The sequence below is a fragment of the Salvelinus sp. IW2-2015 genome, linkage group LG20 (genome assembly GCF_002910315.2).
Source record: "Salvelinus sp. IW2-2015 linkage group LG20, ASM291031v2, whole genome shotgun sequence".
Classification (NCBI taxonomy): domain Eukaryota; kingdom Metazoa; phylum Chordata; class Actinopteri; order Salmoniformes; family Salmonidae; genus Salvelinus; species Salvelinus sp. IW2-2015.
In genome coordinates this window covers 37,580,543-37,597,032 of record NC_036860.1, presented here as the reverse complement: position 1 = coordinate 37,597,032, position 16,490 = coordinate 37,580,543, and the positions used below count along the sequence as shown (strand labels likewise).

Sequence of the window (16,490 nt, the reverse complement as noted above, 5' to 3'; positions counted from 1 at the left end):
AGCAGTCCTATATGCTCTGGGTTGATATCGCGCTTGCAGACTGGCAGGTATTGGCCCGGTATTGAAGCTGGCTGTGTCCGAGTTAAGGGCGAAGACCGCAGCAGTGGCTAACTGACTACTAGCTAGTAGCTAGTTATCTGGCTAGCTTCTGATTGGGGTTACGGTTCTAAAGTATAAAAAAAATAGCAGGTCCGTACCACATTGGGTGAGGCGGAATGTAGGAATGTATATTCAGTTCCTAGATGGAAAGTGAAATTAAAATATATACGAAATGTATACGAAAAATACGAATACTATTTACACGGGACAGACAGGACAAAGACACATCCGACTGCTACGCCATCTTGGATGTAATGTGAGTCAAACACCCGACTCAAACAGAGAGGGGTGCTATGTTAACTAGCTGGCTATGGCTATCCAACACTGGAACTTTTCCAAGTCAAGGTAAGCTTTTGGTTTTATAAATGTATTGCGACCAGGGCCCTCCGGTTTAACTGCTAAACTGCTTTCTGACTGTACACAGTACTGCATGATTGTAGCGGGTTTACTAACATGTTAGTTCTAGTAGTTCTAGTTGACTATGACATGACAACGATGTAGGCTGTGTGTAGCAGTTAGCGGTCATGATATGAGGTTTTGGCTTGGAAAGGTTTTTTCGCCTGGTCACAGACAGCTGATGTGTTGTGCACTAAAGTCCACAAGCAAAGGGAGAAGGTGAGAGAAGGAGAAGGCATGAATAGTTGCGATAATAAATGATATATACAACGAGCAAAGTGATCATGCTGTCTTTATGTGGCTGCTATGAAAGTGAACTGTTTGCTTGTGATCAGGGGTGTATTCATTTCGCCGATTCTGTTGAAAACGTATCTTAAACGGAAGCAAAAGGAATGAAACGGCGATAAACATACCTGAATTTGTCCAATAGAAACTCTCATTTGCAACTGTTGGACTAATGATTACACCCTAGATCAGCTAGATGCAGGTAAGAGTGTGCGAGGCTGTATTGAATGTGTCACTGTCTGTCACCTTGATTACTCAAAATTCTTTAAACCTGTGGACCTACGTTTTAAACTTTAATTCATAGGCTAGATTGTAGCAACCTCATGATGGATACCTGGAAAAGTCAAGTATCATGTAGTAGACTGAACCTATTGATGTTACATTGAGCTGGGTGAATGGAATATGAATGACAGTCATCCAATATTCTGTAATCATCCTCCCTCATCTTAAACGGCACCACTGCATGTTATATAGTCTCCAGGAAAGCACAGCCCAAGAAGCGAAAAGACTATCAGCATACATTAAGGTAAAGGGTGATAAACACACACACACACACACACACACACACACACACACACACACACACACACACACACACACACACACACACACACAGTGTGAGCGGCCTCCATTACCTCACACAGTATGTAGGCCTTAATTGTCATAAAGAGATTGCGAAATAGAGCTTATGAAATAATTTGCTCAATATCTCATATTTTTGGAGGAACTGTAAGGAGAAAATAAAAGTCCCAACAAATGTGATATAGTGGTGAGCTGTTAAAGCACACACTGTAGGACGTTATCTAGAAACAAAATCCTCCACCTTTCAACTAGCCCGAAGGTGTAATCTATCTTGCTGGATTTGTCTAAAGAATGCTTTTCATGTTATTCTTAGCTGCTGTGGAGAAACAGCTATACCGTTAGCTGCTGAAGGCACTGGCTGCTAACTGTATTGCTGTTGTCAGACTGTGGTAAAGTAAAGATGAAGCCACAGAGTTGCTACACCCTCAGCGTCAGTCTGGAGAGCAAGCACTATGCTCTAACCTCCTCTGCTCGCACACTGTCTCTTTTGATCCAAGAAACCATTCTGTACAAATGACATTACACAAGATGCTGGTGTGCATTTTCTCTGCCTCATCTACATCCTAAAATATTTTTGGGAAGTCTCTACCAAATTTGTCACAGGGAGGCATAGATGATGTCAGCACAGTGTATTGTGTTATAAAAGCTTTGAGGAGACAGGGTGACACATTCAGGAAACATGCGTCTCTTTGTGTGAAGCCCATCAAGCTCATTTTATCATCCCCAGTCAAGCGGAGCAGCACCAGTCAGCAGTATTTATCTCCACAGACCAAATAACACCCACTGTTATTGACAGGAAGAGTGTGTGTGTGTGTGTACATATGTGTGTGTGTGTGTGTGTGTGAGGGGGCTTTCATTTCGCTGTATGAAGTGGCCTCGGAGCATGCGTGCTTTGTCTTTTTCATCCTGACCTAATTTGAGAGAGAAGACATGTTGGGCTATGTAGGCATCTAAACTGGGCCAGGGTCCTGCAGGGTTATAATTTACTGCTGACCCACTGGCTGATTCTGAACATTCAAATATTCCAAGCCCTGCGAGGCCCCATCTGTGATACTATGACTTATTTGCCTGGCATCAGTATGAGCTGATAGGTGCAGTACATTACCATTGGAAAATATGAGATTCCTTTGGACACATGGCCTTATATTGGTGTCTAGCTGCGGTGCTTCAGGCATACCAGTCAGCAGAAATTATATCTAATAGCCATTGATGAGACAATGTCAGCTGCAGTTCAATCATGAAATTGGTCTTCTTTCTGTTGGCTTGCTTGGAGACCTTTATACTGTATGCTTTACTGAAAGAGTTGTCCAAGGAAGTGTTTGTAAGGACGCTGTAGTTTTCAAAGGATTTCACAAAATGTTCAGTATACTGCATTCTCTTTTTCAAATGTCTTATTAATAACCAGTTCATATACAGATTAACATGGGCTTGTTTCTACTGTGGTGTTTTGTCAATAAAATCCGTCACCAGATCTACCACTTCAGTGCGGCGGCCAAGGTTGGGGAGTAACGGATTACAAAAAATGGTTTATGTAATCTGTTACGTTACCAGCAACAATATTGTAGTCAGATTACATATACTTTTGAAAAACTAGATGGTTACTTCAAGGATTACTTTTAAATTCAGAAAGGATGTTTGTGGAAAAATATCTTTGACACTTCTCTGTTTTCTCAATGACATTCAAATCAGCACTGAAAAAAGCCGCAAGTTTAAGTTTGTTCCACCTGAATGAGTCTGACCACAAGTCAGAGACTACTATAATGACACACCAAATGGGTTTGATGGATCACGGGAAAAGAGCAGGAATAGGCTTTTGTAGGCTACAGTCCAAGCTATGTCTTCCAATGGTGCGACTGCTGTCGGCATCCAAAGATTATCCAACTTGAATAAACGCTTGGAGGTAAGGCTGACAGCAGTGTTGTAGTGCACGGCGATACTGATATCACTTATTATTGATATCTACATAGCTCATTGATGTGAATAACACTGCTGCTCTCTCATTAAGCTATTTGCGCCTTAGGGATTTTGGTTGTTGTGGATGGCTGTTCACAAATCTAAATGTGTATTTGAACCCAATAATGGTCGAATTCAAGAAGTTTAACCTGCCTTTATACTCATATAATCATTGTTTTTGAAACCAGTGGACAGTGTGCGGATCCAAGCCTATGGGCTTTTATTGCTCAATCTAATTCATGCTGATAAAAAAATACAACCATAGGCCTAATGGACACATTCTCAAACTCACACACTTTTGATAGACTTAATGGGGCAATCTGTAGTTGCTACATCCACATGTAAACTTCTGAATAATTCAATTACTGGATGCAATGTAGTAGTCTAGCCTACTGTATTTGGAGTATGAAACAACTGTACTACAACTATTTGAGCTTGCTACCATTCATTCAACATGCCTTGTTGTCATTGGTGAACTGGCTATTATCACATCATTAGCATCCTAATGTTGACATACAGCTACAGTGCATTCGGGAAAGTATTCAGACCCATTGACTTGTTCCACATTTTGTTACATTACAGCCTTATTCTAAAACGGATTAAATAGTTTATACCCCTCATCAATCTACATACAATAGCCCAAAATGACAAAGCAAAAACTGTTAAAATAAATAAATAAATCACATTTATCAAGTATTCATACCCTTTACTCGGTACTTTGTTGAAGCACCTTTGGCAGTGATTACAGCCTCGAGTCTTATTAGGTATGATGCTAAAGTCTTGGCATATCTGTATTTGGGGAGTTTCTCCCATTCTTCTCTGCAGATCCTCTCAAGCTCTGTCAGGTTGGATGGGGAGCGTCACTGCACAGCTTTTTTCAGGTCTCTCCAGAGATGTTCGATCGGGTTCGAGTCTGGGCTCTGGCTGGGCCACTCAAAGACATTCAGAGACTTGTACCGAAGCCGCTTCTGCGTTGTATTGGTTGTGTGCTTAGGGTCGTTGCCCTGTTGGAAGGTGAACCTCCACCCCATTCTGAGGTCCTGAGCGCTCTGGAGCAGGTTTTCATCAAGGATCTCTCTGTACTTTGCTTGGTTCATCTTTACCTTGATCCTGACTAGTCTCCCAGTCCCTGCCACTGAAAAACATCCCCACAGCATGATGCTGCCACCACCATGCTTGATCATAGGGATGGTGCCAGGTTTCCTCCAGACGTGACACTTGGCATTCAGGCCAAAGAGTTCAATATTGGTTTCATCAGACCAGAGAATCTTGTTTCTCCTGGTCTGAGAATCCTTTAGGTGCCTATTTGCAATCTCCAAACGGGCTGTCATGTGCCTTTTACTGAGGAGTGGCTTCCATCTGGCCACTACCATCAAGGCCTGATTGATGGAGTGCTGCAGAGATGGTTGTCCTTCTGGAAGGTTCTCCAATCTCCACACAGAAACTCTGGAAGTCTTTCAGAGTAACCATCGCGTTCTTGGTCACCTCCCTGACCGAGGCCCTTCTCCCCCGATTGCTCAGTTTGGCTGGGCAGCCAGCTCTTGGAAGAGTCTTGGCGGTTCCAAACTTCTTCCATTTAAGAATGATGGAGGCCACTGTGTTCTTGGGAACCTTCAATGCTGCAGAAATGTTTTGGTACCCTTCCCCAGATCTGTGCCTCGACACAATCCTGTCTCTGAGCTCTACGGACAATTAATTCGACAATTCATTCTTCTATAGACAGGCCTTCCCAAATCATGTCCAATCAATAGAATTTACCACAGGTGGACTCCAATCAAGTTGTAGAAACATCTCAAGGATGGTCAATGGAAATAGAATGCACCTGAGCTCAATTTCGAGTCAAATCAAATCACATTTTATTAGTCACATGTGCCAAATACAACAGGTGTAGACCCTACAGTGAAATGCTTACTTACAAGCCCCTAACCAACATAGCAGTTAAAAAAATACAGATAAGAATAAGAAATAAAAGTAACAAGTAATTAAAGAGCAGCAGTAAAATAACAATAGCGAGACTAAACTCAGTAAAAAAGACTTAACATGTCTTAACATGTATAAATATTTATATGAACATAACAAGATTCAACAACTGAGACATAAACTGAACAAGTTCCACAGACATGTCACTAACAGAAATTGAAATATGTGTCCCTGAACAAAGGGGGGGGGCCAAAATCAAAAGTAACAGTCAGTGTCTGGTGTGGCCACCAGCTGCATTAAGTACTGCAGTGTATCTCCTCCTCATGGACTGCACCAGATTTGCCAGTTCTTGCTGTGGGATGTCACCCCACTCTTCCACCAAGGCACCTGCAAGTTCCCAGACATTTCTGGGGGGAATGGCCCTAGCCCTCACCCTCCGATCCAACAGGTCCCAGACGTGCTCAATGGTATTGAGATCCGGGCTCTTCGCTGGCCATGGCAAAACACTGACATTCCTGTCTTGCAGGAAATAACGCACAGAACGAGCAGTATGGCTGGTGGCATTGTCATGCTGTAGGGTCATGTCAGGATGAGCCTGCAGGTAAGGTACCACATGAGGGAGGAGGATGTCTTCCCTGTAACGCACAGGGTTGAGATTGTCTGCAATGACAACAAGCTCAGGCCGATGGTGTTGTGACACACCGCCCCAGACCATGACGGACCCTCCACCTCCAAATCGATCCCATTCCAGAGTACAGGCCTCGGTGTAACGCTCATTTCTTTGACGATAAACGCAAATCCGACCATCACCCCTGGTGAGACAAAACCGTGACTCATCAGTGAAGAGCTCTTTTTGCCAGTCCTGTCTGGTCCAGCGACGTTGGGTTTGTGCCCATAGGTGACGTTGTTGCCTGTGATGTCTGGTGAGGACCTGCCTTACAACAAGCCTACAAGCCCTCAGTCCAGCCTCTCTCAGCCTATTGCGGACAGTCTGAGCACTGATGGAGGGATTATGCGTTCCTGGTGTAACTCGGGCAGTTGTTGTTGCCATCCTGTACCTGTCCAACAGGTGCGATGTTCGGATGTACCGATCCTGTGCAGGTGTTGTTACACGTGGTCTGCCACTGTGAGGGAGATCAGCTGTCCGTCCTATCTCCCTATAGCGCTGTCTTAGGCGTCTCACAGTAAGGACATTGCAATTTATTGCCCTGGCCACATCTTCAGTCCTCATGCCTTCTTGCAGCATGCCTAAGGCACGTTCACGCAGATGAGCAGGGACCCTGGGTGTCTTTCTTTTGGTGTTTTTCAGTCAGTAGAAAGGCCTCTTTAGTGTCCTAGGTTTTCATAACTGTGATCTTAATTGCCTACCGTCTGTAAGCTGTTAGTATCTTAACGACCGATCCACAGGTGCATGTTCATTAATTGTTTATGGTTCATTGAACAAGCATGGGAAACGGTGTTTAAACCCTTTACAATGAAGATCTGTGAACTTATTTGGATTTTTACGAATTATCTTTGAAAGACAGGGTCCTGAAAAAGGGATGTTTCTTTTTTTTCTGAGTTTATATACAGTGGGGTACCGGTACAGAGTCAATGTGCTGGGGCACCAGTTAGTTGAGGTAATATGTACATGTAGGTAGAGTTCTTAAAGTGACTATGCATAGATGATAACAACAAAGAGTAGCAGCGGCGTATTAGAGGGGGTGGGGGGTGATGGGCAATGCAAATTGTCTGGGTAGCCATTTGATTAGATTTTCAGGAGTCTTATGGCTTGGGGGTAGAAGCTGTTTTGAAGTCTCTTGGACCTAGACTTGGCGCTCCGGTACCGCTTGCCGTGCTGTAGCAGAGAGAACAGTTAGTGACTAGTGTGGTTGGAGTCTTCGACCATTTTTAGGGCCTTCCTCTGACACCGCCTGGTATAGAGGTCCTGGATGGCAGGAAGCTGTATGCAAATTGGAGTGGGTCTAGGGTTTCTGGGATAATGGTGTTGATGTGAGCCATGACCAGCCTTTCAAAGCCCTTCATGGCTACAGATGTGAGTGCTACGGGTCGGCAGTCATTTAGGCAGGTTACCTTAGTGTTCTTGGGCACAGGCACTATGGTTGTCTGCTTAAAACATGTTGGTATTACGGACTCAGACAGGGAGAGGTTGAAAATGTCAGTGAAGACACTTGCCAGATGGTCAGCACATGCTCGCAGTACACGTCCTGTTAATCTGTCTGGCCCTGCGGCCTTGTGAATGTTGACCTGCTTAAAGGTCCTACTCACATCGGCTGCGGAGAGCGTGATCACACAGTCTTCTGGAACAGCTGGTGCTCTCATGCATGTTTCAATGTTATTTGCCTCGAAGCGAGCATAGACGTAGTTTAGCCCGTCTGGTAGGCTCGTGTCACTGGGCAGCTCTCGGCTGTGCTTCCCTCTGTCGTCTGTAATGTTTTGCAAGCCCTGCCACATCCGACAAGCGTCAGAGCCAGTGTAGTACAATTCGATCTTAGTCGTGTATTGACGCTTTGCCTGTTTGATGGTTCTTCGGAGGACATAGCGGAATTTATTATAAGCTTCCGGGTTAGAGTCCCGCTCCTTGAAAGCGGCAGCTGTTGCCTTTAGCTTAGTGCGGATGTTGCCTGTAACACATGGCTTCTGGTTGGGGAATGTACGTACGGTCACTGATGCATGGGCTCGTCAGACTCGTTAAAGGAAAAAAAGGATTCTGCCAGTCTGTGGTGAGTAATCGCAGTCCTGATGTCCAGAAGTTATTTTCGGTCATAAGAGACGGTAGCGGCAACATTATGTACAAAATAAGTTTAAAAAATAAGCTACAAACAAAGCAAATAAACAAACAAAAATCCACAATTGGTTGGGGACACGTAAAACGTCAGCCTTCTTCTCTGGCGCCATTGTTACAGAGTCTCATAGCAAAGGGTTTGAATACTGATATAAATAAGGTATTTCTGTTCTATATTTGTAATACATTTGCAAAAAAAAAGAAGCTGTTTTCACTTTGTCATTATGGGGTATTGTGTGTAGGTTGATGAGGGAAAAAATTATTTTATCCATTTTAGAGGGCTGTAATGTAACTACATGTGGAACAAGTAGGGCTTACATTCATACAGTATTACAGGCTGTGTCACATTTCTATAGCTCCTGTATCTTGGAGCAAACGGCTATCTTGTTTGGCTCTTAACTGAAAGGTTAGTAGTTCAAGCCCACCCAGGGATGGGTAGCTTTCGTGAGTAGACTATTGCTTCAGATAAGAGGGGCAGTTAACTGACCATATCTGTTTTTCTGAAAACAGCGGGGAGCAAAATTCTCAATCCTCTGCTGTGAGTGTCAGCGTGCCAAATGCCGCTCCCAGAGGCTTGATTTGATTTATTAGGATCCCCATTTGCCGACGCCCATAAGCTAGCTAGTCTGAGGTTGGTGTTGCTCTGCTCCCCTCCCCCATTCCGACTGAGGAGGACCTGGTAATGCTATTGTTTTAGCCAGTTATCCTCTAGGCCTGCTGAATTAAATGCAGCTGCTCCTGGTGTGTTTGTTTGGCTGTCTGTCACCTTCCATTACACCCCCAACAACTGGAGCACAGGGTCATGCGTGGCACGCCTCGCCTCACCATTTTCCCTTCATGCATGCGTGGTTCTCACGTATATGAAGGTACATGTTCACACAGCTCTTGCCAGTAGAGGCCTTACTGTTGGTTTGGATTATTCATGTTCAAACAATGGAGAGACATGAACGGGGCGAGTAGGTGCAGAGTTTTGATGGGCTTGTTGTTGGAACGTCCACTATGGTTTGTTGTTTTATGTGTGAACCCACTGCCTGTGGTGCTCAGAATAAACCATTATCATGCTAAAATGCATTACCATTGTTTGACTGAAGTGACTTGTTGGCTCGTTAAAGGGAACAGCTTGTGGAGACACGTTCAACTAAAACTGGTATAAACACCAGTCAATCAATCAATCAATCAAATGTATTTCTAAAGCCTCTTTTTTACATCAGCAGACGTCACAAAATGCTATACAGAAACCCAGCCTAAAACCCCAAACAGCAAGCAATGCAGATGTAGAGGTGCGGTGGCTAGGAAAAACTCCCTAGAAAGGCAGGAAACTAGGAAGAAACCTAGAGAGGGACCAGGATCTAAGGTGGACTGGGGACAGCCAGGAGTCATCAGGCCATGTAGTCCGGGAGGGGAGGGAGAGAGGATTATAATTTCTTCTACCCCTTTTTCGCCACAATTTCCTTGTATCCAATTGGTAGTTACAGTCTTGTCTCATCATTGCAACTCCTGTACGGACTCGAGAGAGGCAAAGGTCGAGAGCCGTTCATCCTCTGAAACAAAAACCAACCAAGCTGCTTCTTGACACAAAGCCTACTTAACCCAGAAGCCAGCCGCACCAATGTGTCGGAGGAAACACTGTACACCTGGTTTTACTGCTAACCTACAAAACATTACATGGCTTGTTCCTACCTATCTCTCCAATTTGGTCCTGCTGTACATACCTACACGTATGCTACGATCACAAGACGCAGGCCTCCTTATTTTCCTTAGAATTTCTAAGCAAACAGCTGGAGGCAGGGCTTTCTCCTACAGAGCTCAATTTATCTTCGGGCGGGGCCACAGTGTCCTCCGACCCACCACTGTCTCAGTCTACAGTATCTATGCTGCAATAGTCTATGTGCTGGGAGGCTAGGGTCAGTCTGTTATATCTGGTGTAATTCTCCTGTCTTATCTGGTGTCCTGTGTGAATTTAAGTATGCTCGACCCTCGAGTGGTGCAGTGGTCTAAGTGCTAGCTGTGCCACTAGAGATTCTGGGTTCGAGTCCAGGCTCTGTCGCAGCCGGCCGCGACCGGGAGACCCATGGGGCGGCGCACAATTGGCCTAGCGTTGTCCGGGTTAAGGGAGGGTTTGGCCGGCAGGGATGTCCTTGTCCCATCGCGCACTAGCGACTCCTACGGCTTGCTGGGCGCAGTGCACACTGACACGGTTGCCAGGTGTACAGTGTTTCCTCTGACACAATGGTGCGGCTGCCTTCCGGGTTAAGTGGGCATTGTGTCAATAAGCATTGTGGCTTGGTTGGGTTGTGTTTCGGAGGACGCACGGCTCTCAACCTTCGCCTCTCCCTAGTCCATACCAGAGTTGCAGCGATGAGACAAGGCTGTAACTACCAACTGGATACCATGAAATTGGGGAGAAAAAGGGGTAAAAAATGACAAATGGATACATACTAAACCAGTTATAATTTTAAAAGATAACGATACAAATTATTTAATTAGAAACAACACTGCTATTAATAACTAATTTAAAAGCTTCTATGAAAATCTTTATAAATCAGAATTAAATAATAGTTGGACTGATCCTACTATCACGTTTCAGGTAAGACCCAGATGCAGACAATGTCGAAGTAACAATAGTTTATTAAATCGAACAGGGGCAGGCAAAAGGCAGGTCAATGGCAGGCAGAGGTCAGTAATCCAGATAGGTGGGGCAACAGTGAAGAGGCGACTCCGGGATGCTGGCCATCTAGGCAGAGTTGCAAAGAAAAATACATATCTCAGACTGGCCAATAAAAATTTAATATTAAGATGGGCAAAAGAACACAGACACTGGACAGAGGAACTCTGCCTAGAAGTCCAGCATCCCGGAGTCGCCTGTTCACTGTTGACGTTGCTCTTCAGTTTCTTGGCAATTCCTCGCATGGAATACCCTTCATTTCTCAGAACAAGAATAGTCTGGCGAGTTTCAGAAGAAAGGTCTTTGTTTCTGGCCATTTTGAGCCTGTAATCGAAACCACAAATGCTGATGTTCCAGATACTCAGTCTCCAGATACTCTAGTCTAAAGAAGTCCAGTTTTATTGCTTCTTTAATCAGAACCATAGTTTTCAGCTGTGCTAACATAATTGCAAAAGGGTTATTTAATGATCAATTAGCCTTTTTATAATGATAAACTTGGATTAGCTCACACAACGTGCCATTGGAACACAGGAGTGATGGTTGCTGATAATGGGCCTCTGTACGCCTATGTTGATATTCCATACAAAATCTGCCGTTTCCAGCTACAATAGTCATTTACAACATTAACAATGTCTACACTGTATTTCTGATCAATTTGATGTTATTTTAATGGACAAAAAATTGGTTTTCTTTCAAAAACAATTACATTTCTAAGTGACCCCAAACGTTTGTATATATAAAAACATTTTCTTTTTGATGTTTTGTAACAAATGTCTCGAGTTCACAGTTCACTGTTTGGATGCTGGAATTATTTTGGAGTGGACCAACATGCGCAGGTAGCATACTTTTTGAAGTGATTTGTTGTTCAATAAAATGACGTTATGTTCATGCCAAAATAAAAAAGGTAATAAAAAAATCTGATTGTATGATGTCTTTACTATTAGGCCCAGAAAAATTGTAGGTTCCATGAATAAAATAGAGACCCCCGAATTTCATTGTTTAATTCGTACTCTGGCTACCAATGACACTGATGTGTGGACGCGTTTGCTCACAGGCAACGTTTACAGCTCCCTAGCCCCTCTCACCGAGCCAAAAAAATGTCCACCCACCATCTCCCTTTACAACCCTAAAGGTTCTTTGTGTCTTAAAATGATTTAATCTCTCCTGGTTTCTCATTGACTGAACCACCCTCAGTCTTGAGCTAGTCATAAGTCACTCTTTTTGGTAAGCTCTTTTATGTAATTAACTGATCCCTCTGTCACTGTCATTCCTTGTGAATCAATTATGTTTCCTTGTCCTTACAGTGCCCCACACACAGAAGCACAGCCTCCAAACAGCACAAAATCTTCTCCACGAAGATGTGGCGCGTGCTGAGGAACAGTCTGAGGTAAATCCAAAGCCTGAGCTCTATTGTTGGGTCTTAGCATAAACCACTGAGTGTGTTCTTTGCATTGTCAGCACTAGTGTAGAATCATTGAAAAGCCTCCACGTAAGTCGACAGCCAGGCCACACTTGTTCATTCTGCGCTCCATTAAAATCTGACAAATTCTAGGAATAGTCTATGAAACTCATGCATACTTGAGTATTCAAGCCTGCAGGAGTTAGGATCCACACTGAACTGGTTGCCTTTTTCAAGCGAGATCAAACAAAGAATTTTGCCCAAAGTTTTCTGTGCACTACACTACATCTGGCCACGATTTCAATAGAAATGTCTACAATTTGAACGAGAGCATTTGCCTTGACCTTTTGATTAAAAAAATAATCAGGTCTTTCAAATGTTCATTTGCTTATTAAACGCATCATGTTATAGTGACTAGACGGTTAATAGAAATACACACAGACCTCACAATACGATATTATCATGATGTTTAAGTGCCGATACGATATGTATGCCAATTCTCACGATATGTATGCCAATTCTCACGATATGTATGCCAATTCTCTGTGATATTATTGTGATGCAATGTTCCAAAAATATTGCTCACCATATATCTGCTTCAGAGGGACATGAGAGAGCCATGAGAAAAAAATTGTTTTGATCAGCCATGGAAAAAACAAAAGGTCTCCCTATTTAAAAAGAAGATAGAAAACAAGCTATGATGGACAAATATTGAAGTTTTGTTGCAGTTACAGCAAACTAGCGCAAAAGTAATATTGCGATATGGTCAAAATGATACGATCCAAAAATAATATCCCGATATTATATGTGTAGTTTTTTTCACCCACATCAGCTACTTTTTTTAATGTGCACTGCACGTTGACTGCCACGGTTTACTGAACAATTTAAATACCTCATTAACCTACAGCTACAATTTTCATACAGCTCCTTCATACTTTAACCAAGACACTACCCAGCAAACATGCCCACATTGGTATGTTTTTACCCTTGTAGGAAAGGTTATTTTTTTTACAGGGCAATTGGTGCAAACTATACACATTTAATCCGACCTCATACTTTCCTAGGTGATAAAACATTTTATTTGGAGAGGAATGTATGGCACTACACATTTATTGAGCTTGATCCATTAGCAAGTGGTCCTTGCAAACCTTAATTTCACAAACCATATACTGAAAGGAAGTGACTGTATAACCGTGAACAGACTATAGTCCTATACAGCACGTTCCCATAATGAGAAAGGCTTACTACCATAGACTATCCCCCCACACACAATCCTTCCAACATATATCCATGAAAGGCCGTCCAGCTCGTGGGCATAATAAATGGCCCATTTGTTTATTAAATGGATTTCACACAATCAATGTATCTAATGAATGGCAGTAAGGGTGGGTTCTTTTGTGTGTTCCAGCAATTTGGTTTTATGTATCGCCAGTGCCACTCATTAATATCTTTAGCGGCTCCCTGTTGAAGCTGACAAATTTCAGCCCCCGAGGCCGAAGGTAACATCATAGAGAGTTGATTGAGTAGGGTTGGTCGGATCCAGATTTCATACCGGCATACCATTTCTGTACCATACCGGGGTATAGGGTATTACCGAATGTGCACACAAGGGGATTGAAAAAATATATGAATATATTGACGCACAAAACAATTTAGGCAACAGGGATCTTGATCCAGGAGGGGATTGAAAAAATATAATAAACCGTTGGTATTTCGAAATACCCCAGTATACAGGTAAACGGTATATCACCCAATATACAGTATATCGCCCAAGCCTAGTGTCAAGCCATCTACAGCTGGCAACTACGAATAAAGAAATGTCCAGGGAAATTATGGTGGTACCACGGTGGACCATTTGTGCTGCTCTGAAATGGAAGATACACAGTAATGACCCAAACCCTTTTTGTGTGCGTAGCCGGTGGCTTCCTGCTAATTGAGTCCTTACCATTGACTATGCTCAGGCAGAGGTTAGAGTGGGGAGGTGGGCTGTGCAGACTGTAATCAATTATTCACTCCCCCAATACTAGGCTAGACAGGTTTTTCCACCTGCTCCCAATGACTGGGTGTACAGTTGCCAGTCAGACTGATTACAGTCATTCTAGGGCTGTTCCAGTGGAAGTGTTACTGGATATACCTTTTTGGCCCATGTAAAATAATATATCTTGCAATTAAATTATCAACACATCTGTGTCAAAGTTCATGGCATTACAAGTCAATGTGAAACCCCGTTTTACATGTGGGTCTGTGTTTACACTGTTCCCAGGGGTTGGGAATCCTTTTGTTAGTCTTCCTGTCTTCTGATACCTGGGCCTCTGCTTCACAGGACCTCCTGGAGAAGTTCATGGAGGGGAACGTGCCCTTGGAGGGGTTCCTGGACTCCTTCCAAAGCTCCAGGAAGAGCTACCACATCCGCCGTGTTCAGGCAGAGAAAATCCAGGAGCTCAGCCGAGTCAAAGAGAATTCCAGCAAACCCAAAAAGCTAGAGGAGCGAGAGGACAAGGCGCGGGAGGTGAAGAGAGACGAGCACCCTGTAACTCAGCGGCCCAACGGCTTCGTGGCCCAGGGCCCGCCCCGGGTCTTCCAGCTCCGCTACGGCCTCACCCCCGCCATCCTGCTGCCCCACTTCCCCCTGCCAACCACCTCGCCCTCTGCCCCGTCCCACGCCAGTCTACCTCCGCTGGACTCCCAGCCGGGCCAGACCCACATCCTGAGCCCAAGTGCCCAGCTCTCGGGACATGGGCACCCTGTGAACCTACGGGTCATTGGACAATTACCCGGTGGCTGGCCAACCAGACCGGTGCGGTTACAGCAGCTCTATAGGCCCGCCACTCACCAGCCTGAGCCTCTATACCGATAGCTGAGGCATGGGCCTTGGAGGTCTCTAGACATGGAACCAAACAGCGGCTACCAGACTCATGCACGCAAAGATGGCCTTTGAAGACTTTGTGGAATTGATCTGACACATACGTTCTCCAGCCATGACACAAAATGTAAACATACCTAAAAAGGGAGATAACCGGAAGCCATTAAGCATGGAGTAAGTGTAGTTGAAAGCAAGCAAGTGAATGAATGAATGAAGGAGCAACAGGGTGTGGTTTTCATTGTTGTTGTTTTTTCTTCTTTGAATGTTACACTGTCAGGGCGTCACAGGGTTGTGAAGCACAGCAATGATATGGAGTAGTGGAGTAGTGTCTCCAGTTTGTCATAAAGGACCCCATTGTCCATTCCTCCGACTAAGAACTGCAAGGCTTCTATGAAATGGCCTGGTGTCGTTTTGCTGATGATCAATAAAGTACAAATCGTGGTGTTTATTATTAACCTAAATCCCTGTTGTTACTTGTTTCATAGTTCTGTCCAAGCAATGCAGTCATATTTATGCAATTTTGGAATCATTTCCAAGCCATTTTCCTGACGCGCAAACACAAGACATCACAACACAAAGATGAACAAAGAACACTGAATATGTGGCAGAGTGTTTATGCAGCTTCCCCTTTCAAATGCATATTTAGAGCAGATGGTCTAATATTTATTATTTATCTGGCCAGTAGATATATACTGGCAACATGACTGTTTGCTCAGGATTTTCAAATGTTTTATTATCACATGGATAATGATGATGATGAATATATCGCTGAGAGTGGATATGGGGGAACAGTAACATTGTTATCTTTGGACCGGCTCCCAAATAGGGCTACATTTTCTAAAGGGTCACCAGGTTTCTCAGCTGAAGTTGATTACCTTCACAAATAAACCTCGAGGAGCGCACAACTCTGCGTTTGTTATTTCACAAACAGTGTGTCGAAGCATTCACATCGGTGAATGGTTTACTTATTTATGGAAATCCTATTTTAAATGCCCAGCTTCAAAGGCTTTTGTTTACTCTGATAAATGAGAGGCTGTTTTTCTTTCAGGGCTTCCTGCCGGAAGCACGTACTGTTATGATTTAATATGAAACAATTGCTAAACTCTTTAATTTTCTTACTACCGGTCCAGCATAGAAGTGCACTTTGGGGTAAATAGGATAATTGGTCATTATAACGTCCTGGTTTTGCGCTTCAAATCGATGGGGTGCAAAATTTTCAGCAATAAAATACATTTCTCTCAATGATGTGATTAGCATTATATTCATTGTGAGAGAACTACTATCACAGCAGGTCCATTACATCAGTGGGCACAGGAATCTCCATGTGACAAGTCAGGCTTCCAACCAAACAAAACACATTGTTTAACTCTCAAGGTCAATCTAAGGACATGGTTGACGAACGACCTTGTAGCACAGCTGGCTAAAAGGTGAGCGTGAATTTAGAGCCTTCTCCATAGGAGACCCGTGCCAAGGCATGCCAAAGAGAACGACCATGACTGGGAGGGACTGTAGTCACAAACAAGCAAGTTTTTCCCTATGTCCT

The 16,490-nt window shown here is 43.7% G+C and overlaps 1 protein-coding gene across 1 annotated transcript in view; it reads left to right on the top strand.

The window, feature by feature from the left end:
* Positions 1–15,408, top strand: part of LOC111981644 (vacuolar protein sorting-associated protein 37D) — a 48,720-nt gene extending 33,312 nt beyond the window's left edge. Inside the window, exons 3-4 of the mRNA XM_024013023.2 lie at positions 11,990–12,072; positions 14,408–15,408. Coding sequence (XP_023868791.1) covers positions 11,990–12,072; positions 14,408–14,941 — 617 coding nt within the window. The 3' untranslated portion in view covers positions 14,942–15,408. The remainder of the gene's footprint in view (positions 1–11,989; positions 12,073–14,407) is intronic.
* Positions 15,409–16,490: the final 1,082 nt, after the last annotated feature.